Here is a 27450-nt window from a genome sequence, read left to right on the forward strand (position 1 = left end):
CTGGGTTTGTTTCACCCGGAGTGGCCGAGACTGAAGGGAGATCTGATAGAAATTTATAAGATTGAGAGGCATAGACAGACAGGAAATGCCTGTTTCCTGGGGTAGAAATGTCTAACACCAGAGGGTATCCATTGAAGGTGGGGGGGGGGGGGGGAGGGTGTGAAGGGTGAGTTTTTTTTACTTAGAGTGGTAGATATCTGGTATGCACTGTCTGGTCTGGCGGTACAGGCAAATGCATTAGAGGCTTTTAAGAGATATTTCGATGTAAAGAAGATGGGGGAATATGGGCATGGTGTAGATAGGAGGGATTAGTGTTTGGCTATTTTTGAATCGCTATTGAGCTGGAGCTGCACAAATTTGTGGGCCGAATGGCCTGTCCTGTGCTGTTCTTTGTCTGTGGAGGCACTTCTAGCCTGAAAGCAGAAATGCCTGTTGCGCGCACAGCTGTCCAGTAGTTGCGGGTCAAATTCATAACAAGTAATTATGGGATTTGGTAATTCCCAGTGACAGGACTGAACGTAACTGTCCGGTGCTACCTGTGACGCTAAAGCAGTTTCTCGAGCGTCTTTAAAGCTGCAATGACTGCTTTCCAGGTGTAGTTACATTTACCACAAGAAAGTAGCATCCATTACCAAAGATTCAAAGTACATTTATTATCAAAGTATGTATGCAGTATACAAGATTAGTCTTCTCACAGACAGCCAATAAACAAAGAAAACCATGGAACGGAGAAACATCAACTGACCCTCCCCCACACACAAAAACAAATTGAGCAAACAGCAATAAAAACGAACAAACGGCATAGGACATCAAACAAAACTGCAATTCCAGGCACATTCCATTCAGCTCAGTTCTAGTTCTAGGGATGCGTCGTTTAGTATCTGCAGCCTGCCCTGATCAAAATCCCCCAAAACAGCAACAAAAAAATAGCGACTGCAAACTAGAAGTATATCATAACGTCCAATCCACAAACCGTGTTGGTTAAACTTTGCCCAAGATCCAGGACTCCAGCACCATCGAGGGAGAGACTCTGACGGCAGTGGGTGAGAGGCTGGAAGATACCGCTGAACACCGACTCACCATCCACTCACCTCGATCATTTCAGTCTTCCTCGGTGCTTTAATCGGTGAGAAATGGAGTCTACCAGTACACCCCATCTCCGTGCTTCTTGGCCCCGAGGCTGCATGCATCATGGAACAGCCTCTGCGAGACAGCAAAGCGCCAGATGGCTCAATCGGCCAGAAAACACACCGCCAAAACGTAGATCATAGGCTCCAACAGTAGCAGAACTACACTTGAAAGAAAGTTGTAAAGGTGAAAGTAGTTCGTGAGTGGTCTGGAGGATGCTGCCCTCGGTCACGTTGTTCACTGGCAGCATCTTCTCCAGCCATCCAGGCCACTTTCTTCTTGCTGCTGCCATCAGGAGCCTTAGGTCCCACACTACCAGGTTCAGGAACTGTTATTATCCCTTTAACCATCAAGCAGTTGAACCAGTGTGGGTAACTTTGCTCATCTCAACTCTTGAACTCATTCCACAACTTATAGACTACCCTTCAAGGATTTTACAACTCTCATTCTCTCCTGGTTCCTAAAGTATTTGTCATCTATTCAAGGTTTCTTCAGTCTTTTTTTAGAACAGGTGATGCTGCATTGGAACCCTTGTTCATGTGACAAAGTGGAGCAGTGGGAGTCTGGCTGTTAACATGCAACAGACAAAAAGGAAATCTCTGACCACTGCTAAGACTAAATCATTGCTAATGAAGCATCTTAATCCTACCAAGGGAAAGAAACAAGTCTGGCTGAGAACAGGAAGAAAAAAAATAGCAAGAATGCTGGGAAGAGTTTGAATCCACAAACCCAATACAACATGACTAGTATCTGTGGTATAAGTACACCTTTATTCTCAAGCCTCCTATATATATTGCTGACCAAAAAAAAATCACATTAGTTTACATTTATTCAGAAAATGTCATAATCAAAAGTGCCATTTTTTTCAAGTATAATATGATAAAATGTACAATGCAGGAAGTGGAATGACTGAGTAAAGAGATTCAAATTCATACTGAGCACACCCACACAGCAGAAGTTTTAAAGCCCAGGACTAGCAGCTTTCTACTCAGCTCTGCAAAACCAATGGGTACAAAATATATTAAGAGTACATCCTATCTGTGGAAATTTATTGAGGGGGAGAAAAGCTAAATCCACAGTAAATCATAGTACTGTGAATATTTTTTTTAAAAACACTGAACTGTGCATGATTAGGTTAAATCAAACCTCCTAAAACTACAACACTGAACTTTCAATGTTCCTTTATTTTCTAGAGATGTGCTGCTTCCTTCACTCATCTTTCACCTAATAAAGATGCAGAACAATTAATATTCTGTGTGTAATATTGCCCCATTCCCACAAACCTCATGCAACATTTTGTTCAGGTCTGGCTAACAGCAGAAGAAACCTCACTGAGAATGCTGAGAAGAGTTCGAATCCACATAAGGCTCTAGACTGCACGGCCAAGTTTTACAGTATCCATGTAGTGCAAGTACCATGGAATACCTAACCACCGCACACTTCTAGTCCTTAGAAAGCTCTGATGACCATCACTCAATGCACTCCAACATTCTAATCGGAAAGGAAAAGACTTGGAGGCAAGCAATTATAAGTATAGTTTGTTTCAGCATGTAATATAAACACTTAAGGGGGTTTTTAAAAGTGGGAAAATAATTTCAGGGCAGATTTGATTTCATCACTCCCACATACAAAAATATAATTGCTGTATCCCAATAATTGGAAATGTCATAATATTTTCTAGTGATTTTCTTTCAGCATTAATTTGTACTCTATGCAGAACTCCTAGAGAGAAAAAAAAAAGTTCTAGGACAGACACTTAGTTGGTACAGGAATCAGATAAGCTTCACAGGTTTTGAGTAATTAAACCCTTGCTTTGACTTGGAATACCAATCTCTGAAAGAATACTGAAACAAAAGAAAATGAAAGCTTTGGGAAATCAAGACCACAAGTGGAAGATTTTAAAATGTTTCCATTAATAAAAGTATTAATGCAAAAAAGGTATTGTAGTATCTACTTGAAAGTAGTGATTTGGGTACAGTGACATTTGCTTATGAACTATTGCTGCTCGCTATTATATGCCTCCAAACCCACCTCATTATGCGGTTTCACCACGACAGAATTTAAAGAGTTCTATTCCACTGCAAAAAATCAATGTTTGACTCAGCTTTAAAAAGATCTAGGACTATGTTTAAACAAATCACGACGACAGTAGATTGGGCGGACAATGTTCAGGATCATCGTCATGTGGGACTCCCCCAGATGGAAAAACTGGCCAGGTGATTCTGAACCCTGGACCATTTGCATGCTGTTAGAAAATCTACTTGATAAAGGAATGAAAATATGCTGGTAAAACTCAAGACGATTACATATAATTTACAGTGCACATACAGAAGGCTAAATCTTACTGACTTTACATATATTCACAAATAACCAATTTCTTGGCGCTTGGTCACAATCCATGAAATTCTCTGCAATTCAAATTACAGTATAGCCAGTAGATTTTCCCACTGACATCAGTTTTCTGTACAGTTTGTTGTGTAGAGAAGCAGCAAGTTCATTTTCTGGATGCCCACCAGATAATAAGGCCTAAAATGACAGCAACAACTGCGAGGACTACAATCAGAATGAATATCTTCTTGCGGGATTTTTTCTGAAAATTCAAAAAGAATAAATTAATTTTACATAGACTTCAGTAACTCAGTGGCTTTATCATTAGACAACGAGCATTTTCCCGTGTTGTGCATTCAACCAGCATTCCTATACCATACTGAATAAACACACTGCAGAGTATATTTAATCAGTGCATTCAAATACAAAGACAATCAATTATGCAAATAAAACTTAGCTTTTTCTCAGAAAGGCAGGTCCTTGAAAGAAATTGATTTATTAGAAAAGGGGCTCCCAACCTTTTTTATGCCATGGACCAATACTATTAAACAAGGGGTTGATGGACGCCAGGCTGGGAACCCCTGTAACTACAGAGATATATAATCGATCTGTCCTCATTTGGAAAAGGGTCAAATTATGCCATGAAAGGTGGAAATAAGGGAGTAAGCCATATAAAATTGAGAATCAAATGAGGGTCAATACATTGAGGAAGAAAATAACATTAAATGATCCACTTCCTTCTATCAGATTCCCTTTTCTCTAGCCACTGACCTTTCCAATGCACCTGGCTTCACCTATCATCTTCCTGCTAGCTTCTTTCCCCTCCCTCCACCAATTTTATTCTGGCATCTTCCCCCATCCTTCTCAGTCCTGAAGAAGGGTCTTTGCATGAAACATCAACTATCTATTCACTTCCATACATCCTGCTTGGCCTGCTGAGTTCCTCCAGCATTTTGTGTGTGTAACGTTAAGGGATTCAGAAGAGTTTTTCATTTAAGTTTACAGCCTGCCGTAAATTACGTTACAAAGTTTGATCCTACTTGAGCCAAACAGCTAAAATTATTATTGCGTTTGAGCACCCCTTGGCACTTGGCTATCTGACATGGATCTGATGGAATCTGACTAGGGAGTACATTCAGATTGGAGGGTTGTGACTAGTGGTGTCCCACAAGGATCTGTTCTGGGACCTCTACTTTTTGTGATTTTTATTAACGACCTGGATGTGGGGTTAGAAGGGTGGGTTAGCAAGTTTGCAGACAACACAAAGATTGGTGGTGTTGTAGATATTGTAGAGGATTGTCAAAGATTGCAGAGAGACATTGATAGGATGCAGAAGTGGGCTGAGAAGTGGCAGATGGAGTTCAACCCGGAGAAGTGTGAGGTGGTACACTTTGGAAAGACAAACTCCAAGGCAGAGTACAAAGTAAATGGCAGGATACTTGGTAGTGTGGAGGAGCAGAAGGATCTGGGGGTATATGTCCACAGATCCCTGAAAGCTGCCTCACAGGTAGATAGGGTAGTTAAGAAAGCTTATGGGGTGTTAGCTTTCATAAGTCAAGGGATAGAGTTTCAGAGTCGCAATGTAATGATGCAGCTCTATAAAACTCTAGTAAGGCCACATTTGGAGTACTGCATCCAGTTTTGGTCGCCTCAGTATAGGAAGGATGTGGAAGCACTGGAAAGAGTACAGAGGAGATTTACCAGGATGCTGCCTGGTTTAGAGAGTATGGATTATGATCAGAGATTAAAGGAGCTAGGGCTTTACTCTTTGGACAGAAGGAGGAATGAGAGGAGACATGATAGAGGTATAAAAGATATTAAGAGGAATAGATAGAGTGGACAGCCAGCGCCTCTTCCCCAGGGCACCTCTGCTCAATACAAGAGGACATGGCTTTAAGGTAAGGGGAGGGAAGTTCAAGGGGGATATTAGAGGAAGGTTTTTCACTCAGAGAGTGGTTGGTGTGTGGAATGCACTGCCTGAGTCAGTGGTGGAGGCAGATACACTAGTGAAGTTAAGAGACTTCTAGACAGGTATATGGAGGAATTTAAGGTAGGGGGTTATATGGGAGGCAGAGTTTGAGGGTCGGCACAACATTGTGGGCCGAAGGGCTTGTACTGTGCTGTACTGTTCTATGTTCTAAACGTTGGGTTTAAGACAGGTTTGCTAATACATTCTGCTATAACATTTGGGTTCAGGACATGCCATTTCATGCCAGCCTGACTCTCTATTTAGGTCAAGATGATGGATTTAGATTTACCATGAATCCTATTTACGATCAATAGCAATGTACATGCAGCATGTAGTCTTTTTCTACAAATGCCTCCAAATGCTTTGCTCATATTTGATCCAAAGTTTTGTGTTCAGGTCTAGTTTTAACTTTACATCCTCATATAGACTTATTTAGTAATTGTTTAAGCAGCACAAGAAGGACTAACTGATCACCTATAGGTTTCCAACATTATTTCTTCACATACCTGAGACTTAAGGCCACAAGAGAAAAGACACACTCAGCAAGGTTGAAAGTGGAGGTGAAAGTAGTTCTTTTTAAAGAAAAAGTATGATGATGTAAATCTGAGACAAAGATCAGGTTTTGACTTGTTAATGAAAGTGAGTTAAAGTTCAACAAAAGCCAATTCCAACAGTGACAATGCAGGAGCTCAAAAATATTACAAAGAGGAATATCTGAAACTTGTATAGTGTAGGCCTCCGTTAGTCTCAATAGACCATGGATTTGTGCCTTGGAAAGTTTCCGGGGCACAAGCCTGGGCAAGGTTTTTTTTAAAATGGAAGACTGGCAGTTGCCCAAGTTGCAAGTCTCCCCTCTCCACGCCACCGATGTTGTCCAAGGGAAGGGCATTAGGACCCATACAGCTTGGAACTGGCGTCGTCGCAGAGCAATGTGTGGTTAAGTGCCTTGCTCAGGGACACACACAAGCCTCAGCCAAGGCTCGAACTAGCGACCTTCAGACCACTAGACGAACGCCTTAATCACTTGGCCACACACCAACATCTGAAACTTAAGCATACAAAGAAAAAAAGTGATGGTCCAGACAACAGTCTGGAGCTATAGCCTTCTGAGTAAGACAAATTCACAAATCACTACTTTGAAAATTGATATACAGAATAAAATTTGGTCCCAGGTAACGTATGAAAAAACTTTCTCCTCCACTTGCATATTTTGACCCACTCACAGGTGACTGGGCTTTGCATTACAGGCCACTTTCTTTAAAAATGAAACCATCCTGCAGTGCAGGTCTTTGGGATTTATCTGTATACAGTTCCGATGTAGCAAAGGTAGTTTGATGTCTGTGTCAAAATTTAAGGAATCGGATAGTGATAGGCTGAAATTATTATTCTTGTTCAAGAATCAAGGACAGGGAGTCAATCTACAACTTGCTGAGCTGGTCAATAATTGAGAGATGTCATTAATTTTAAAACTTGGTAATAAGAACAGCACAAACAAACCTGATAATATGCTGCCCTTTGCAATTGGTGAGCCCCTTGCTCAACATGTACTTCAGCACTTTCCACATTTGCTTCTATGCTATCTGCACGAATCGAAACACAAACACTTTCAGCAGAGTCCAAGTGGAAAAAGGAAAATCAGTATCTACAACAACAGGCCTAGGAACCCAATAATAAAACAATTACAAATTCAAACATATTTAGTTGGTAGTGAAGCAATGCAGGGTTTTCAATTGTAAATTCATTCTCTTTAGCATCTGACATCACTGGCAAGGTAAACATTAATTGCCCAACGCATTGAGACCTTTAAAAAGGTGGTAACTCATGTTCTTGATCCCACCATGAGATAGTCTCCCATGTATCCACCTTTGCCCTGGTGGTAGAGGATGGAGTTTTGGGAGTTGCCCAGCTAAGTATTGGCAGTGCATTTCATAGACGATGCACACCACAGGCAATGGTGCAAAGAACAAACAATGAGGGCCTATGATGAGCTGCCAATCAAAGCAAACTGCTTTGTCCCAAATGGCATTGAGTTTCCCCAAATCCTCTGAAGACAACACCTATCTAGGGCAAGTCGAGAACATTCCATTACATTCACACCTTGGAGTCAGCTGCTGAAGAATGCATTAAGTGATGGGTTGCAGTTTGGGCTGTTGGGCTGGATCTAGTAGGACCATAGGCAGTAATGAAAAACAAAGGGACCTTAATGGACAAGTCCAAATAAACCCTGAAAGTGGCAACTTAGGGAGAAAGGGCAAGACCAAAGAGACTGCAGATTCCGGAATCTGGAGCAAAAACAGCTGGAGGGACTCAACAAGCAATATCTGTGGTGTGGCATATGGGAGGGGAGAAATTATCTGATGTAGGGTCCGGAGCTGAAACATTGACGTTTCCTTCCTCTGCCCTATGGATGCTGCTCACCTTGAATTCTACCAGCAGCTTACTTCTTTGCTCCAAGTAGATGGTGTGGTGAACGCAGCTTTCACTGTTGATGCAGAGAGTATAAAAGACTTCACCTCTCAATAAAATATCAGTAAGGCCACAGCTGAAATATTTCCTAAGAAAGCTTTGGAGCTGGTATTCTAAGAACATTAAAGCAACTGCTGGATGAGCATTATCGTTTCCAAGGCACAGCAGGCCAAAAACCACGTGCTACTGAATGGGATTAATGCAGATAGGTACTAAATAACGTTGGTGAGGCCTAATTTGGAGCACTGTGAGCAGTTTTGGTCACCTTCCTAAAGGAAAGACACAAGTAAGGTTGTAAGAGTACAGAGAAAATTTACAAGGCTGTTGCCAGGGCTGGAGGACCTGAGTTATAAGGAAAGATTGAATAGGTTAGGACTTTATTCCTTAAAACATAGAAGACTGAGGGGAGACTTGAAAGAAATATGAGGGATATAGGTAGGGTAAACGCAAACAGGCTTTTTCTACTGAGGTAGAAAAGATCCAGAGGTCATGGGTTAAGGGTGAAAGGTGAAAAGTTTAAAGGGAACATGACAGGAAACTTCTTCACTCAGAGAGTTGTGGAGTGTGAGACGAGCTGCCAGTGCACGTGATGTATGCAAGCTTGATTTAAACACTTAAAATAAGTTTGGATAGGTACATTGATGGTAGGAGTATGGAGGGTTATGGCCCCAGTGCAGGTCAGTAGGAGTGGGCAGTTTAAGTCGTTCAATACAGACTGGATGGGCCATTGCCATTTAACAGCCCATGCCTGGGTCTTGATGCATGCAGGCATAGGGTACCTCACTTTCTAAGGAGTGAGAAATGGAATTGAATATCAGCCAAACATAGAATAATCAAAAGGGCTTGTAAAAGTGAAATCAGGTCCAGCTCCATCGCAATCAAGGAACTCACAGATGAGGTAGACTTGCAGTAAATGATGTTCTTAATATCTAGTGCTGTGCAATCGAACTTGAACGCAATTAGTAATTTCTGCAAATGGCCATAATATGCCCTATAAAGAAAGTGTCAAGTCATCCACCCACACTAATTCATTCACCTGTGCACAAATGAAGCTTTTATCAAGTTTGAGACAAATTGCAATGCAGAGCAATCATTTTCACATGGCAGCTACTAGTGCTGTAACTGACCAAAGACCCTTGTGGCACTGATATAGCAGATTTCCATTTTCCAACAGTAAGAACCCAACTGGAGGATCACAAATGTTGAACAAAACTATTCAAAAAAATTATAGAAGGAAGCACTTGCCAATCATATCTCCTTGATCGTGGATCATTATTGCCAAGTCTTTGAAGATCTGGTTGACATCTAAGATGTTGGCCTGGATAACAGAAAGAGCCCATTAAGAAATCGGAAAATCTGTGCAACTCACAGAAGTCAGATGGTTAAATTCTAATTGTGACTTCAGTTCACTCTACAGAAGCAATTTCAGCATGGTGACACATCATTGACTACTAAGAGCTTTGAGGTGAGCAGACCTAACAGAAATGTCTTTCTTATGAGCTTAATCAGCAGAGTTTAACAACTTGCTCCAGTCTGTATTATTCTTAAAAAAAAACCCGAAACTGATATACAAATGAAAAACGAACCTCAAGTTGCCGGATTGCAGTTTCTCGTTCCTTAATCAGTTGCAAGTCTTCTTCTGTTATCGCGTCTTCAGACTGAGCTTGTATCCGATTCCAGTCTTCGTTACTAAAAAAGTGAAATTCCTTCAACATTGTAATACAATGAAATTCCAATGGAGAATTTGCATCTGCAAAGTTACATCAACTACAAAGCCAAATTACATCCCCAATATTTTGTCCTATTTGGTTGATCTGCAGAAAGGACCGCTACAACAGTTAAGAATTGCCCCACAATCCAAGCATCTGACTTTATGAATCATTCCAGTTAATTGAGCCATCAGTTGATCAGGGTAGCTGCTTATTTGGGTCAACTCTTAAAGAACAATTATTTTGTCTTTGCGTTGCACTGCTGCTGCAAAACAAATTTCACGTTATACAAAGCAGTGATTCAGACTCCACATAAACACTTTGCTTATTTCTTCTCAAAATTCAATATCCTAAAAATAATCAATGCCCTGCCCTGCTCATTTTGCAGCCGTATCTTTACAATGGCTGAGAGACTGCACCCAGTTATTTCTGCCCATTAGTTTTCTTTAATAGCTAAGAATTTTGAATTTATACTACTTTTCCTTTCTCAATGTAGACCAAGGCTGATGAGAAAACATGTGATGCCCCCCCTCACTTTCCCAAGTGATTCACAGCAAAGAGCTTTTCTGTTCAAAAGTTCATGCTCTCACCCTTCAAATGACACAAGTTGCTCTTCTTTATGTTCATCATCACTGAGGCCACTCTGGAAACACAAAACATTTCCACCTTAGTTAAATTTCAGGATGGAGGGTCAGGACAAAACTGCAAGGAACCCACACTCAGAACTTGACTAAATATGAACAGATCCAATGTGAAGCAACACACACAAAATGCTGGAGGAACTCAGCAGGCCAGGCAGCATCTATGGAAATGAATAAACAGTCCGCATTTTAGGCCAAGGCCCTTCTTCGGGACTGAGAAGGATAAAAAGGTGGGGGGAGAGGGGAAGTAGGATAGCTAGAAGGTGATAGGTGAGGGCAGGAAAGGTAAAGGGCTGGAGAAGAAGGAATCTGATAGGGGAGGAAAGGGAAGAGGGAACCCAGGCGGAGGTGATAACCAGGGAGAAGAGCTAAGAGGCCAGATCAGGGAATAGAAGAAGCCGGGGGGAGGATTTTTTTTAAACCAGAAGAAGAAATCTATAGACAAGCCATCAGTTTGGAGGCTACCCAGACTGAATACAAAGTGTTGCTCCTCCACCCTCATCATGGCAAGAGAGGCGGCCATGGACCGACATGTCGGAACGGGAATGGGAATAGGAATTAAAATGCTTGGCTACTGAGAAATTCTGCTTTTAGCAGATGGAGTAGAGGTGCTCGGCGAAGCAGTCCCCCAGTTTACAACTGGTCTAATCCAACGTAGGAGGTTGGATTGGGAGCACCAGACACGATTGATGACCCCAGTAGATCCACAGAATACTGTTTTGGAGCCCTAAATGGAGGTGAGGGAGGTGAATGAGCAGATGTAGCTCTTCAGCCGCTTGCAGGGATCCAACGAAATTCTTTTTCTGATATATTCCCTCAGTATTGGCAATAAGCAAACTTGCAGTAAGTTGCATAGAAATGGAGATAATTGAATAGGTGTGACTTGCAAGTACTAACTTCACAAACCAAAAAAGCTACAGATGATGGAAATCCAAACACAATGCACCATCTACAGGGAGCGAAACAGTCAATGTTAAGGACTTTTTATCAGAACTAGAAAAGAAAAATAGTATATTTTAAGATGTAGACAGTGATTCAGGTGGAGAGAAGAGTGTGTGTGACAGGGCTTAGAGCAAAGTTATCAGGGTTACAACTGATTTGGAAGAAAACAGCAGCTAGAAATAGAAGGGATAATGGAAGATATAATTGAAAAAAGGAAGAGCCGTGCCTGTGGAGTTTTTTTTTTAAAAAAAGCAGGTGGTCAAATGAAATTGTTAAATTGATTGAATGCTGAGGGATACAACCCATGTGAAGCTGCTGCTTATTTTGTACATCACTGGAAGATGAAGACAGACGTCAGAGTAAGATCAGGATAGAGATAAGTTTAACTACTCAGGGTCATCCTTGTGGACTGAATGGAATTGGGTGGAAGGTTTGCAGGCAATTATAGGAGGTACAACCTCCATTTTGTTGTTTATTCTTTTCCCACCATCCCAGGTGAAGTAGCAATCCAAATTAACACACGCAAAATGCTAGAAGAACTCAGGTCAGGTAGCACCTATGGAAATGAATAGGTAGTCGACATTTTGGGCTGAGACCCTTCTATTCACTTCCAAAGATATTGCCTGACTTGTCAAGTTCTTCCAGTGTTTTGTGTGTGTTGCTTTGGAATTCCAGCATCTGCAGAATTTTCTTGTGTCCATGAAGTACCAATCCACTTGCATTCTTCTCAGTTTAGTATCCTGCATTTGGTACTCTATATGGACTCTTCTGCAATGGAGAAACCAAATGCGGATTAAGAAATCTTGCGGAACACCTCCATTGTCCTGATATCTTTGATTAGCGCTCTATTGTCCTGTTCTCACCACTGTTCCCAATTCCGATGATGGGTCCTTGATACATATACCCAAGTTACTGTCTCCATGGATATAATTTCAAGAATTCAAATACTTTCTAATTTCGTCAAGTCACTTTTATTGATCACAGTATACAATTTTAAGTGTACAATCCAAATTAATGCACATATTAAAATATTAGAATTCCCGCAAACAATTATCAAGCCATAAAATTACTCATTAATAACCTTCAAAAGCAATTAAACACCAAGAATTGGGTTACTGATAAATGACGAGCCACCCAGGTGATAACATGCGCAAATCAATTCACTTATAATGGTACTCTGCTTTCTCAGTTTCCCAGGAAAATTGTTGTTTTTAAATAGCTTGTCAATTAAGTTGTGCACGAAAGGCTCCACTGGCTTATGCCATAGTACACTATCAAGATTCAACATATGCAAAAGTGGGAGGAACAATGGGAAAACGGAGAAGAAAACTATCATTGATCCCTTTCAATCTACAGTACAAGAATCACCACCACCCAAGTCCCAAAATAAAATTTTAAGTCAAATATTTAAAAAGTTCAAAGTTATTATTAAAGTTCATATACGTCACCATATACAACACTGAGATTCATTTTCTTGTGGGCATACTCAATAAATCTAATAGCTGTAATAGAACCAATAGTTATTGATTCTGAATCTCAAAGTAAATATGAGACTTGCAACTGAGTCTCAAAGTAAATTTGCAGGAATTCTTAACTAGGCACGAATGAAATTAAGTATTTAAAATTAAATAGCATTCCACTTCTGTCAAAAAAACATCACTTTTGTTGAAATAACTGTCTTCAACACTTGCATAGTATTATTTTATCATTACAACTTTTTAAATTAGGTTTAAAATACAATATTGAAGCATCTGTAACATTATATATCTGAGGAATGGGCAATTTGCATTTAGTGCTCCTGATTTTTTTTCCACTGCTCCATTTGTGGCTGAGCCCCCAAGCTTGTTTCAATATCACCTTGTAGCTTTGTGGTTTTGTGCCAAACTGTTTCAAATTGTACGCAAACCACCTCCAAACATTTCAGATCAAAAGCACAACAGATATGCAAATTATATAGGGACAATCTTTAAGAGCAGAGTATGCCATTGTTAATTATTTTGTTTACTTCAAAAAAAAAATCCGGGAATTACGAACATCAGGCTTCTGTCTTTAAGAGCATTTGTGAAGTAAATGGCTTTTTGCAACAATCTGGTAGTTTTCCAGTCCTCGGTACAGATTTAAGCACAGGGGAACTGCTGTACCACAGCCAAGCCCTATATTGCAGGTATGGTAACACAAGCAATACAGCTTTAAAATAGACAGTGACCTATTTTCACTTACTGAGAGGCGCGACGCTGCTCTTGCCCTTGCTACAGATTCTTTCTCTTTCTCTGCAGCGTTTCGCTGCGCTGCTTGAAAGTTGTTCAAGGCCGCAGAAAATTCGTTCATGAGACGCTCCTTCTGTATTCTCTGCTGGCGCTGAAATTGGGGAAGAAAAACTGCTTGCAATTTTCAAGTTGCAAAACATTTTAGGCCAAGACAATGCCTCAACACAACACCAAATTAAGCAGTTGAAATCTTATTTTTTTCCCCTACAACTATTTCAAAGGGAGTTGTTTCTCTAGATAGCAAAACAGTACTTGAAATCTGAGACGAGATCAGTTTTGGCATGGCCTGCAGTCATACAACTCAACAGAATTCTCACTGCCGCAGCTGTTGCAAGGTAGAGCAGTCCTGAGCAATGGCATCACAGGTGGCACAGACACAGGCCTTGTCACCACCTTAATTCCAAATTTCAATGATCAAAGACAAATAGAAAAAGCTATACAAATAAAGGATCTACTTAAAATTAAATTAGTTATCTTTCCATCCAAGCTGTCAACCCCATTCAAATGAATGTGGCAGTTTAAATGTGTCATATATGGCAGACATTAAGGGCCTGTATATGAAGTGTCTGATTCCCAGTTCACTAGTTTATAGAACTACTCCCAGACTCTGTATGGATCAGCTCGTTGTTTTGAACTCTTAGATACACAGTGCTGTATCTTTGACTTAAACTGGGCTTGTTTAATGGATAATCTACATGCAGCAATTGATTTAGTAAATGCTTTTCCCCTTCCGCAAGTTACTTCCATGGCAAACCCTGCCTTTAGGCTCATCCATAGTATCTGAGCTGGAATTTACATAAAATACTGATAGGATCAGTAACCAAATTATTAGCCTTGAGTTGAGGTTTATAAAATTATCAGAGGCAAAGAGTAGACAGGGAGTATCTTTTTCCGCAGGGTAGAGACGTCTAATATAAGAGGGTATGCATTGAATGTGAGAGAGGGGTAGATTCAAAGAGGATGTGAGGGGCAAGTGTTTTTTTTTGTACTTAAAGAGCGGTGGATGCCTGGTTATGTTGGGAGTGGCAAATAGAGACATTTAGACAGGCACATGGAGGGATATGGACATTGTGTGGGCAGGAGGGATTCACCTTAGATTTACCTTTTAGCTGGTTTGGCACAACACTGGGCTGGAGTGCCTGTTCCTGTGCCACACTCTTCTATGTTCTCTGCACCATACCCGACTTGGGTACTCACATGAGTCTTTAAAACAGCTAATTACTTGGAGAGAAAATGTGAAGAGTCCAAAACCATGGACCATAAATTCAAAGTGCTCATGAAAAAATCCAATAGGGAAAGGAAAAATGCACTTACCATATGGAATCAGAGTGATTGGGAGAAGTGTTTTAGACACCTTCAGAAATGGACTGTGTACATGATATAAACCCAAACTGAACATTAGGAGCAGATTGATAGAACTGGAGAAGGCTTTTACAGAAAGAGGGGAAAAAAAGGCCCAGAAATTAGTTGAGCCTGCTGACCTGTTTGTCTGCCATAAATTCAAAATAATTTTCCATAGGGAATTGAGAGCTTTACATGCACACATTCAATGAAAAGTTTGACCTATCTCTAACTGCACTTAATTGACTCATGAATAGGGAATAAGATTTCATACTAACACAATGTAAAGCACTATTTTATGCAACATTTAGAACGTTTAAAAAATTAAGACAATGCACAATCATACACAATAGTAAGCTTCTGCTAAAGAAGTTCTTGAAGTGAACCACAAGTCTAGTTTAATTACAGACTCAACGTGACTTCCCAATCCCTTGTACATTACTTGGCCTAGGTGACAAACATTTAAGCTTGGGAACTGTATAAAGGTATTGATCAGGTTAGGTTATAGAGCAAAGCTTAGACTCAGGTCCCAGAGAGGTGGTCTTTCTTCTGTAAAACCACTCACCTGCTCAGTATATGTTAAAGGTAGGGATCCGAGCTCCTTCAGATGATTATTGGTTTCCTTTGCTACCTGGTTTGTGTAGTGTTGCAGACGCTGCCTGTAAAGATGGATTAAACAGTTTACTCAGGAGAATACAAGCAGTTTTCAGGTTTGACCATTTGTTGAGCAATTAACTTCCATTTCTAAAATTGGGATCCATCACTGATGTGCAATAAATTAATAATGATGATTGTTCAAAACAGTTTTACAGCATTGCCAGTTCTATACAGGAGATTAACTAAATGGAAAAGAAATCACAGAACAAATCACCTTTTCTTTACCAACAACCATCCCTTAAACCTTAATTCGTATAAAGAAGTTCTACCCCAACCATGGAGGGAGGGTACTGAGTATGAGCTATGTACTCGCATTGTTTCTTTATAAATCCTCTATCTCTATTATACCCATTTTGATTTTCCTTCTTTTTACTGAAGGTAATGGTGACTTCAACCAAGGATAATAATGTTTCACACACTGCAAAGCCTCAAATGCACTATCCAAAAGAGTAGTAAAAAGTTTGTCAATTTACCATTCAAAGGTAAGTAGCAACAACTACTTGTTAACTAGATTAACTAAGTGTACTGCCAAATAAAGGAATAACCACATTTCCAGCTGTGGACATATTGAACTAACAAGCAAATAATTAATTTTGTCATTTTAAGACCCCAACCCAGTGGCTCAATAAATGAGTATTTAAATTACTCCAGTTACTGGTTCCATAGGATAACTATTTTTTCTGAATACAATGTCTCCTCCAAGAGGACCACAACCCTTGTTGTAGGGTTTGGAGACTGGTGTACCTCTATGACCCGGACAGCTATGTTGGCAGGAATCAGGGCCTTGTGCTTTGATAGGGTCCCCTATGCCAAACAGGTCAAGGGTAGAGGCCAGACTAAGAGTGGTCCACCGGTCTCATAGGTTCAGGGATTCAGCTCAAGGCCAACAACCCTGACTGGTCAAAAAAACAACTGTGATGGAAAAAAGGAAAGAAGAATCCTTCTATGCAGAGATGGAGGGCCTTCATCACTGCACTAAAAGCCAGAGGCGCAATGGGTGTGTGTAAATATAGTGTCTAATCTGAAATTGACATATTACCAACACGGCTATATTCAGCAAAAATGCATTATGAAATGTACTTAACTGTACAAGTTCTAACCTGCATCTGCAAAACATGGCCTATTTATAGTATGATATGCAATCGCTATCTCTCACAGACATACTTACAGTCTGTCCTGAAGTTCACTTGTATCTTGTTGTGTTCCCAGTTGTTGCACCAATGTATTAATCTGTGCAGCTGTTAATAATAAATAATGAATTGCAGCAAATTCCTAGGACATGAAGATGGCTGATCAGTGCATGTATACTTAAACACTTAGCTCAAACGGGGGAAAATGAAAAATATACAGATAACTGGCAAAAAAAAAGCTTTTTAATGAAATGATCTTTAGTATCTTTTTCAGAATGCCATGTAGCATTCCGTTCAATGTTAAATTTAATCTTTTACCCCCCCCCCCCCCCCCAGAAATCAGCTAGGTTTTGAAGTTGAAATAAGCACATGAAAACAGTATAATCTCATGATGACAAAAAATGAGAGAAGACTTACTCGAGCAGGGGGTTCCTAAACTTTTTTTTACACTGTGGACCAATACCAATAGCATCCATGGATCTCAGGCTGAGAACTTCTGCACTAGAATTCACGTGGAATGATTGAATTCAATAGTCCATTCCTGTGCTGCATATGATTTCAGATGTGAATCATTATCAGGGCAACAAGGCTGCAGACCCGCTCAAGATTGGGAACTAAATAGTATTTAACTTCTAGAAGAGACTTTACTAAATTGGAAATTGAAAAGGTGGGTGGGCTTGGGATACTCTGTTAAAGAATAGCATAGAGAAAGAAAGATCTTAGGTTGGTAAAAAATAAATAATCAAGATTTGTAATGAGTTTCGGCAGGCCTAGGAAAAAGTCAAGAACAAAAATGGGTGATGTCATTGGAGTTACAGTAACAGGAAGTCTTGAATAGCTAAATTTAGAGTTGCGACTTCAACCTATCTGTAAATGGATGGAACCTAACTTGCGGTAAAATTTAATGGAATACTTGGCAGTTTGTATCAATCAGTACAGTACAAAACCAACTTTCGATTTGTCATACAAAGAAACAAAATTGATTGTCAGAAAACAATATCTGGAGATGAGTGATCCTAATGGATTCAGTTAACAAATTCGACTTCAAATTTGCTAAGTCCGAAACTGAGAGCTTAAATCTGAGCAAATCAAATTACAATTTTCTAAGAAAATACGAGCTGTGATAGGGAAACTAGATTAAACGAATCGTCTGCAGTTTAAAACAAAACAGATCAATAATAATTAATGCACAAAGTGCTGGAGGAACTCAGCAGCCAGGCAGTATCTATGGAAAAGTGTACAGTCTTTCCTGGCTGAGAGCCTTTGGCAGGACTGTACGTTGCTTGGACTTCCAGCATCTGCAGATTTTCTCTTGCTCGTGATTCAATTATAATTAAGGCTTGTTATAATTCAAAGTCAACTAAATGACATACCCTCATTCACTGTCAAACTATATTTTTTGTGAAGTTGTTGATGTGAAATATCAATATAGGTTAAGGGATCGATCAATTCGGATGAGGGAAGAGGAAGGAATCTCTGAGGGGTTGCCAACTTAAGATGGGAGGCAAAATGTGAGGAACACAAGTCCTTAGAACTCTTCTACACAAGGCAATTTAAGTAGAGCCTTAGAATCATCAGAGGATCATAGGTGGAGAGGGTCAGCAACATTAAATTCCTGGGTGTTGCCACTTCAGAGGATCTCCCCTGAACCCAGAATGCACGTACAATTGTAAAGAAAGCACAGCAGTGCCTAAATTTCCTTAGAAGTCTGCAGAGATTCAGCATGACATCTAAAACTTGGGACAAACTTGTATTGATGTGTAGTGGACAGTGCATTGGCTGGCTGCATCACAATCTGGTATGGAAGCACCAATGCCTTTGAACAAGAATCCTATACAAGGTAATGAATTTGGCCCAGCACATCGCAAGTAAAGCCCACCCAACCACTGAGCACATCTACATGAAATGCTGTCGTAGGAAAGCAGCGTCCATCAAAGATCTCTACCACCCAGGCCATGCTCCCTTCTTGTTGCTGCCATCAGGAAAAAGGTACAAGAGCCTCGACTTGCACAACCAGGTTCAAGAACAGTTACTACCCCTCAACTATCAGGCTCTTGAACAAAGGGTACAACTACACTCACTTGCCCAAACATTGAGATGTTCCCACAAACCATGATCTCATGCTCTCGTTATTAATTGCTATTTATTTATATTTGCATTTGCACAATTTGTTGTCTTCTGCACTCTGGTTGATCTTTCATTGATCCTTTTATAGTCCTTATTCTATAGATTTGCTGAGTACGCCCGCAGGAAAATGAATCTCAGGGTTGCATAGAGTGACATATATGTACTTCAATAATTACATTTATGTTGAACTTCGAATATTTTCAAAAAACATGCTGTAAAGCCATCCAACTGTTTAAAATCCAAATGACCTAGAATCCCTTCTTTACCAGAGCAGGTTCACTGAAAAAACTTATTGCACCATTCTACAAATGTACGTCTCAATTATTATCATCTTAATAGCAGGGCTGGTTTGAGTGGGCTGGCAGCTTACATATGCTAATCTCCGGTGAAGTAGATTCTGAAGGAAATTGATAAAGATGAGCTTTATTGCCACATTTAGTGACATGCATTGTTTGTGTCAATTGTTTCAATAACTATCTGAGGATTGTGTTGGACAGCCCACAAATGTCACCATGCTTGGGGCAGCAACATAGCATGCTCACAACTCCCTAATCCTAACTGTATGCCTTTGGAACATGAGAGGAAATGGGAACACTAGCAGGAAACCCATGCAGCCACAGGTGCCATGAATTCTGATGAGAGCAGAGAGTTGAGGTCACAAACTATCCGAACAATTGATGATACAAGTGGCCTACTCTTAGTTAGAATGTGGACTTGCATTGCACAACGAACACATAACTGAGGTCTAAGACAGCTTAAAGTCAACAAAAAATACTTCTTCCACTTTAAAGGAAACCAAAGCTGCTGCTAACATCATTTCCTTTAACAGCAACGACCTTCTCATTAATAACTAACTTGGTCAATAAGTGAAATAACCTAAAAGCTATTCCCCAAGTTTAAAGATTTCAGTACAACCTTCCACCCCCCCCCACCCCCGACTTGTAGAAAACCCAAATACTTACTATTCTGTGTAATCTTTTGGATGTTGGTACTGCATGTTTGAATGAGTGTATTAAAGTCCTGCGGCTGTGAGTGGTAGCTAAAGCGGCTGTCTTCAATTCTTCCGTACGACATGGCTGCGTGAGGGGTTGGCAATGACCCAGCACAAAGAGCGATCACAATCCCGTTCCCTTCAATGAGAAGACCGGAGAAAAACGAAACATGCAAACATAAAAGTTAAACTATTTGGCAAGACAAGAATTAATACAAAGCAGTTTTCTCAAGTTACACCAGAAGATATTTTGCTTCTGTCCTCTACCAAGTTAATAAAGCATATGTTTTAAGCATTAAAGTACCAGGTAAATCGAATCCAATATTTCATCAGACACAAAGTGGTTATTTAATCCACTGTTCCATCCCAATTGGCTAAACTAATGGACTCTCTTAGAAAAAAAGATCAAGGAATTTTTCAGCAAGGCATTTCAAAGCTGGTCCCAACATATCGATGCAGCCATAAAGGCAGCAAGACAACGGCTATATTTCATAAGGAGTTTGAAGAGATTTGGGTGTCACTTAATGCACTGGAAAACTTCTACAGATGTACTGTGGAGAACATTCTGACAGGCTGCATCACCATCTGGTGTGGGGGTTGGGGGTGACTACTATTGCAAGGGACTGAAAGCTACAGAAAGTTGTAAAGTTAGTTAGCTCAGTCTTGGGTTCTAGCCTCCGTAGTATCCAAGACATTCTCAAAAGGCGGTTCCTCAGAAAGACGGCATCCATTATTAAGGACCCCATCACCCAGGGCATGCCTTCTTCTCATTATCGTCAGGAAGGAGGTACACTCTGCGATTCAGAAACAGTTTCTTCCCCTCTGCCATCCTATTCCTAAATGAACATTGATCCCTTGAATGCTACCTTGCTTTTTAAAAAAATATATTATTTCTGTTTTTGCACTATTTTAAATCTTGTGTGTGTGTGTGTGTATATACACATATATGTACACACATATACGCACTATAATTGATTTACTTATTTGCTTTCTATATTATCATGTATTACTGCCACTGTTAACAAATTTCACAACATATTTGGTGATAATAAACCTGATTCTGATTCTAGCCTTACCTTCAGGTCAGCTGGAACAGTCGACAGCTAGTGAAAAATAGTATCATTCTATCTGTGTAAGACAGTAGAAATCTTCAGCCTCAACCACAATTCTGATCTCTCTCTTCCTGTTTAGACCAACTATAGATCTTAATCTGGCAATGACATCACTTGGTTTAGACAAGTAAAGATATTTTGGACTAAAGTTTTCAACAGAACTGCAAGACTTAATATTGAATTCTCCAATTTTGGTAAGATGTTCTTTCCTTCCGTTTTTATAATCAGAAATGGGTATTTTTTGTTCTGTTGCCATTCCCCTTTTGGTCTGTTGAGTAACATTACCTAGACATTACAGCACAGTATTCTGTACAACACATACAGGAACTTAAAATGTCCGTTTAATGGCTATTTTACCAAATAGCAGACAATTCCTTCCCCCACTCCCCACCACATCTATTACCCTTCCCTTACTTTCTCTGCCAGCTGGACTAATTTGTCCCAACAATGTGGTTTTGACCAAAGGTCCTCTCCCCACAGATGCTGCCTGACCTGCTCGACTTTACATCATGCTGTTTGTCGTCTCAATCCACTCTATTGCAAGACCTCTAATTTCATGTGCTCTAACGTTGTTTATCAACTTTTTTTTGTGAAATCCCTCAAAAGCCTTCCAAAAAATCCAAATGTACCATATCTAGCGGTGCCCCCTTATCTATCCTACCAGTGCATTCCTCAAAGACAGATTAGTCAATCAGGGCTTCCCCTTCATAGATCCCTGCCAACCAATTAAATCATTATTTTTGTAAATGTCTAGATCGCACAGCCTTCATTACAGACTACATACAGCATTATCCCTGTCAGGTTAACAGGTCATAAGTGACCATTTTCTTTTTTTTTAAATAAAAGAACAGATACTTGTTGCCTTCAAATCTGCAGGACTTTGGATGATTACAACCAGAATATCCATTATATCCAGAGACATCCCTTTCAAAACTCTGGATAAAGATCAGGCCCTTGAGATTTATCAACCCAAGTCCTACTAGTATTTTTTTTAAGTAATACTTATGTTCTCAATTGCCTTTGCATGTCCAGTATTTCTGGCGATTTTTTTGTTGTCTTCCTTTATGAACAGTATTTGATTAGTTACTCCGTCATATTCTTACTCCTTATTGTAAATTCCTTTTCTCTTAGTGTCATAGGAAAGTACAGCACAGAAACAGGCCCTTCATCCCATCTAATGTGCTGAATCAGAAACAGGCCATTCAGCCCATCATAATATGTGCTGAATCATCATGGCTTATTCCCATCAACCTGCACCAGCTGCGGAGCCCTCCAAACCCCTACCATCCATGTAACTATCCAAACTTTGCTTAAACATTGAAATCAAAATCACATCCAGCACTTGCGCTGGCAGCTCATTCCACACTCTCACCACCCTCTGAGCTCGCCTTAATCTTTTCACCTTTCACCCTTAACCCATTGCCTCCTGTTGTAGTCTCACCCAACCTCAGTGGAAAAAAGCCTGCTTCTATTTACCCTCTCTATACCCCTCATAATTTTGTACACCTCCATCAAATCTTCTCTTAATCTTCCACATTCTAAGTAATATGGTCCTAACCTATTCAATCTTTCCTTATAACTCAGGTCTTTCAGTCTCAACAATGTTCCTGTAAATTTTCTCTATACTCTTCCAATCTTATTTATATCTTTTCTGTGGATAGGTGGCCGAAATTGCACATGATACACCAAATTAGGTCTCACCAACATCTTACACAGCTTCAAAATAACATCCCATCTCCTGTACTCAATAAATTGATTCATGAACGCCAACGTGCCAAAAGTTTTCTTTACAACCCTATCTACATGTGAAACGAATTATAAACCTGTATTCCCAGATCCCTTTGTTCTACCGCACTCCTCAGTGCCGCACCATTCACTGTGTAAGACCTACCCTGGTTTATTTATTAATGCACCAATAACTCACCATTAGTTTACCTTCATTTACTATTAACCCTTTATTAATCTTAATAAACCTCTAAAACAACTGGTATTCAGGTTTATTGTCTTTTTTCCCCCCCAGCAATGCCATCAGCTTTTCTGTTGTGCTTTTGTGCCTTAAATTAATTTGTATTTGTTGCAAATTATGGATCTGTGTGAACACAAGCCACTGAATTCCATAATCTGACCCACGTCAGATCTCCTGTCATTTTGGATCCCTGGATTCTTTTAGGAGTTCAGGAATGGGCAAGGAACTTTTATTCATCGATTCTTCACGACCGTTTATTTTAAAGCTTAAACAAAGTTACAGAGCATTTGAAACTAAGTGAGGAGTTGAAAAGCAAAGATTGAAGAGATTCAATGAAAAGATGGCATCTTTGAAAAATCTATCACCTTTATACTTGAGAGTTCCTTTGATAAGGATAAACTAATCAACAGTAGCAAAATCATAGCACATGGTCTAATACTTAGCCAATTAAAAAAATGACAATATATATCTGCTATACCACCTCCTGCCAGTAAGTGGGGACAAACTACCACATACCACATAGCAGGGAAGACAGTGGAACAAAAATGGCAGGTACTTCTGGGAATAATGCAGAAGATACAGGATCGGTTCATTCCAAAGAGAAAGAAAGATCCTCAGGGGAGTTAGGCCATGGTTGACGAGGAAAGTAAAGGGCAATATAAAAATAAAAGAGAAGTATAACATAGCAAAGATGAGCGGGAAACCGGAGGACTGGGAAGCTTATAAAGAGCAACAGAAGATAACAAAAAAGGCAATATGCCAAGAAAAAATGAGGTACGAAGGTAAACTAGCCAAGAATATAAAGGAGGATAGTAAAAGCTTCTTTAGGTATGTGAATAGCAAAAAAAATATTTAAGACCAAAATTGGGCCATTGAAGACAGAAACGGGTGAATTTATTATGGGGAACAAGGAAATGATGAGTTGCAGATGAGTTGAACAAGTACTTTGGATCTGTCTTCACTAGGGAAAACACAAACAATCTCCCAGATGTAATAGTGGCCAAAGGAACTAGGGTAAAGGATGAACTGAAGGAAATTTATATTAGGCAAGAAACGGTGTTGGATAGACTGTTGAGTCTGAAGGCTGATAAGCCCCTGGGACCTGATGGTCTGCATCCCAGGGTACTTAAAGAGGTGACCTTAGAAATTGTGGATGCATTGGTAATCATTTTCCAATGTTCTATAGATTCAGGAACAGTTCCTGCTGATTGGAGGGTGGCTAATGTTGTCCCACTTTTCAAGAAAGGAGGGAGAGAGAAAACAGGGAATTATAGACCGGTTAGCCTGATGTCATTGGTGGGAAAGATGCTGGAGTCAATTATAAAAGAGGAAATTACAACACATTTGGATAGCAGTAGAAGGATCAGTCCAAGTCAGCATGGATTTATGAAGGGAAAATCATGCTTGATTAATCTTCTGGAGTTTTTTGAGGATGTAACAATGAAAATGGACAAGGGAGAGCCAGTGGATGTAGTGTAATTGGACTTCCAGAAAGCTTTTGATAAAGTCCCATATAGGAGATTAGTGGGCAAAATTAGGGCACATGGTATTGGGGGCAGAGTACTGACATGGATTGAAAATTGGCTTGCTGACAGGAAACAAAGAGTAGTGATTAACGGGTCCCTTTCGGAATGGCAGGCTGTGATCAGTGGGGTACCGCAAGGTTTGGTGCTGGGACCGCAGCTGCTTACAATATACATTAATGATTTAGAAGAAGGGATTAAAGGTAACATTAGCAAATTTGCTGATGACACAAAGCTGGGTGGCAATGTGAAATGCCAGGAGGATGTTATGAGAATGCAGGGTGACTTGGACAGGTTGGTTGAGTGGGCAAATGTATGGCAGATGCAGTTTAATGTGGATAAATGTGAGGTTATCCACTTTGGTGGCAAGAACAGGAAGGCAGATTACTATCTAAATGGAGTCAAGTTAGGAAAAGGGGAAGTACAACGAGATCTAGGTGTTCTTGTACATCAGTCAATGAAAGCAAGCATGCAGGTACAGCAGGCAGTGAAGAAAGCTAATGGCATGCTGGCTTTTATAACAAGAGGAATTGAGTATAGGAGTAAAGAGATCCTTCTGCAGCTGTACAGGGCCCTGGTGAGACCACACCTGGAGTATTGTGTGTAGTTTTGGTCTCCAAATTTGAGGAAGGACATTCTTGCTATTGAGGGAGTGCAGCGTAGGTTCACAAGGTTAATTCCCGGAATGGCGGGACTGTCAAATGTTGAAAGATTGGAGCGACTGGGCTTGTGTACACTGGAATTTAGAAGGATGAGAGGGGATCTGATTGAAACATATTATTAAGGGATTGGACACACTGGAGGCAGGAAGCATGTTCCCGCTGATGGGTGAGTCCAGAACTAGAGGCCACAGTTTAAGAATAAGGGGTAGGCCAATTAGAACAGAGATGCGGAAAAACTTTTTCACCCAGAGTGGTGGATATGTGGAATGCTCTGCCCCATAAGGCAGTGGAGGCCAAGTCTCTGGATGCATTCAAGAGAGAGTTAGATAGAGCTCTTATAGATAACGGGGTCAAGGGATATGGGAAGAGGGCAGGAACGGGGTAGTGATTGTGTATGATCAGCCATGATCACAGTGAATGGCAGTGCTTGCTAGAAGTGCTGAATGGCCTACTCCTGCACCTACTGTCTATTGTCTATATGTGTGAAAAATGCACCAGTTTGTTAAAGATACAAATTATGTAAGAAACTACAATTTTAGTCTTGGATTAATCCAATTTATCTTATATGCCATTATATTCCATATATCTTTGCTATGCTCTTTAAGAAGCACCTAGCAATGAGCTTGACATTCAATATTCAATCACTCCACAGTATAAGACAATGAATAGATCAATAAGTATGCTGATATTCCCATTTAAATGTTAGCTCCCTCCTTAAGGTCTCTACTATTCAGTTCTCATCAACAATGTACAGAGTTCAAAATCCTTGTCTTACTTATAGATGCAAGAGTTTGCAGATGTTGGGAATCTGGAGCAGGACACTGCAGGAACTCAGCAGGTCAAGCAGCATCAATGGAAGCTGGAATTCCTGTTCTTCTTTCTTCCCATTTCCGATGAGGGGTCTTGGCTTGAAACTCAACAAGACATTGCCTGTCCTGCTGGATAAGTGAGTGAATTGCTGTCTCATTTCTAAATGATGTCACATCATAAGATATAACAGCAGAATTAGGCCATTTGGCCCATTGAGTCCGCTTCTCCATTTCACATGGCTTAAACCACTTTCCTCCCAGCCCCAATCACCTGCCCTCTCCCCGTATCCTTTAGACAATAGACAATAGGTGCAGAAGTAGACCATTCGGCCCCTCGAGTCTGCACCGCCATTCTGAGATCATGGCTGATCACTCACTATCAATACCCAGTCCCTGCCTTGTCCCTATATCCCTTGATTCCCCTATCCATCAGATGTCTATCTAGCTCCTTCTTGAAAGCATCCAGAGAATTGGCCTCCACCGTCTTCCGAGGCAGTGCATTCCACACCTCCACAACTCTCTGGGAGAAGAAGTTCTTCCTCAACTCTGTTTTAAATAACTGACCTCTTATTCTCAATCCATGCCCTCTGGTACTGGACTCTCCCAACATCTGGAACATATTTCCTGCCTCAATCCTACCAAATCCTTTAATTATCTTAAACGTTTCAATCAGATCCCCTCTCAATCTCCTCAATTCCAGTGTGTACAAGCCCAATCTCTCTGCGTAAGACAGATGAATCTTTCTTGCCAGCTGACAGCTTTCTTGCCCTGATGAATCAAGAATCAATCAACCTCTGCCTTCAATGTACCCAATGACTTTGCCTCCAAATTCCACAGATTCCCCAACCTCTAAGGAAAACCCTCCTCGTCTCCATTCTAAATGGACGTCCCTCTATTCTGAGGCTGTGTCCTCTGGTCTTAGACCTCCCCCACCACAGGAAACATCCTCTCCACATCTACCCTCTCAAGGCCTTTCAACATTTTTTAAGCCACAGCCTAATTTACCCTGTTCCCTGGTCTCTGACAGAAACTCTTCCCCGTTCCGATTCTGGTCTACAGCACTTGCTCTCCCTTGTTGGGTTCACCTTGCTGTGACTTGGTTCAGCCCCGCACCGCGGCGCGATGGTCAGCTGATCGAGAGGGCAGTGTGGGGGGGGGGGGAGAGGCAAACCCCGCGGCCGGATTGCCCCTTTCCCCACCCCCCAAGACTGCGACCACACCGCGCATGCGCCTCCCACCCCGCCGCCGCTCCATTCTTCGGCAAACGGGTGAGAATGTCCCCCCACCCACCGACAGCCCCCTGGCCCGGCACCTGGCGGCCGGCCACACCTCGCGTAACCCCTCCCAGGAGAAAAGCTTCAGCTGAGAAGATTCTCACCAGAGACGGTCCCTCCCAACGACCGGCCGCCGTCGCTTCCAACCGAGGGCCCGCCGGCTCACGTGATATCACGTACCCGACGAGGTCCCGCCCCGTCACTACGCGATGACGTCACCCTCGCTCCTGTCAGTCCACGGACCAAGACGTTGGCATTTCAACACGATAAGTAAATTTTATTATCAAAGGCCATCTATGTCATCGCATACAACCCTGAGATCTTTTCCCCCCTGCGGGAAAATAGTAACAATAACAAGATCAACCAGAGTGCAGAAGACAACAAACTGTGCAAATGCAGATACAAATA

General features: G+C 40.8%; 1 protein-coding gene across 3 annotated transcripts; it reads right to left on the minus strand.

The window, feature by feature from the left end:
- Positions 1-633: 633 nt before the first annotated feature.
- On the minus strand, positions 634-27269 carry stx12 (syntaxin 12). Of its 3 annotated transcripts, none has more exons than XM_059949324.1 (11): positions 27147-27242; positions 25735-25894; positions 19668-19835; positions 16617-16686; positions 15357-15450; positions 13404-13541; positions 10191-10243; positions 9478-9580; positions 9137-9209; positions 6923-7005; positions 634-3718 (listed from the first exon to the last, which is right to left on the minus strand). In XM_059949324.1, the coding sequence occupies exons 3-11, from the start codon at positions 19777-19779 to the stop codon at positions 3623-3625; spliced, it is 822 nt and encodes a 273-aa protein (XP_059805307.1). In that variant the 5' UTR covers positions 19780-19835; positions 25735-25894; positions 27147-27242; the 3' UTR covers positions 634-3622. The 3 variants fall into 3 exon arrangements, with proteins under 3 accessions (XP_059805307.1, XP_059805306.1, XP_059805305.1); XM_059949323.1 differs by having other exon boundaries at positions 25735-25897; positions 27147-27225; XM_059949322.1 differs by lacking the exon at positions 25735-25894 and having other exon boundaries at positions 27147-27269.
- Between the last annotated feature and the right edge of the window lie 181 nt (positions 27270-27450).

Source organism: Hypanus sabinus, chromosome 24 (genome assembly GCF_030144855.1).
Source record: "Hypanus sabinus isolate sHypSab1 chromosome 24, sHypSab1.hap1, whole genome shotgun sequence".
Lineage (NCBI taxonomy): Eukaryota > Metazoa > Chordata > Chondrichthyes > Myliobatiformes > Dasyatidae > Hypanus > Hypanus sabinus.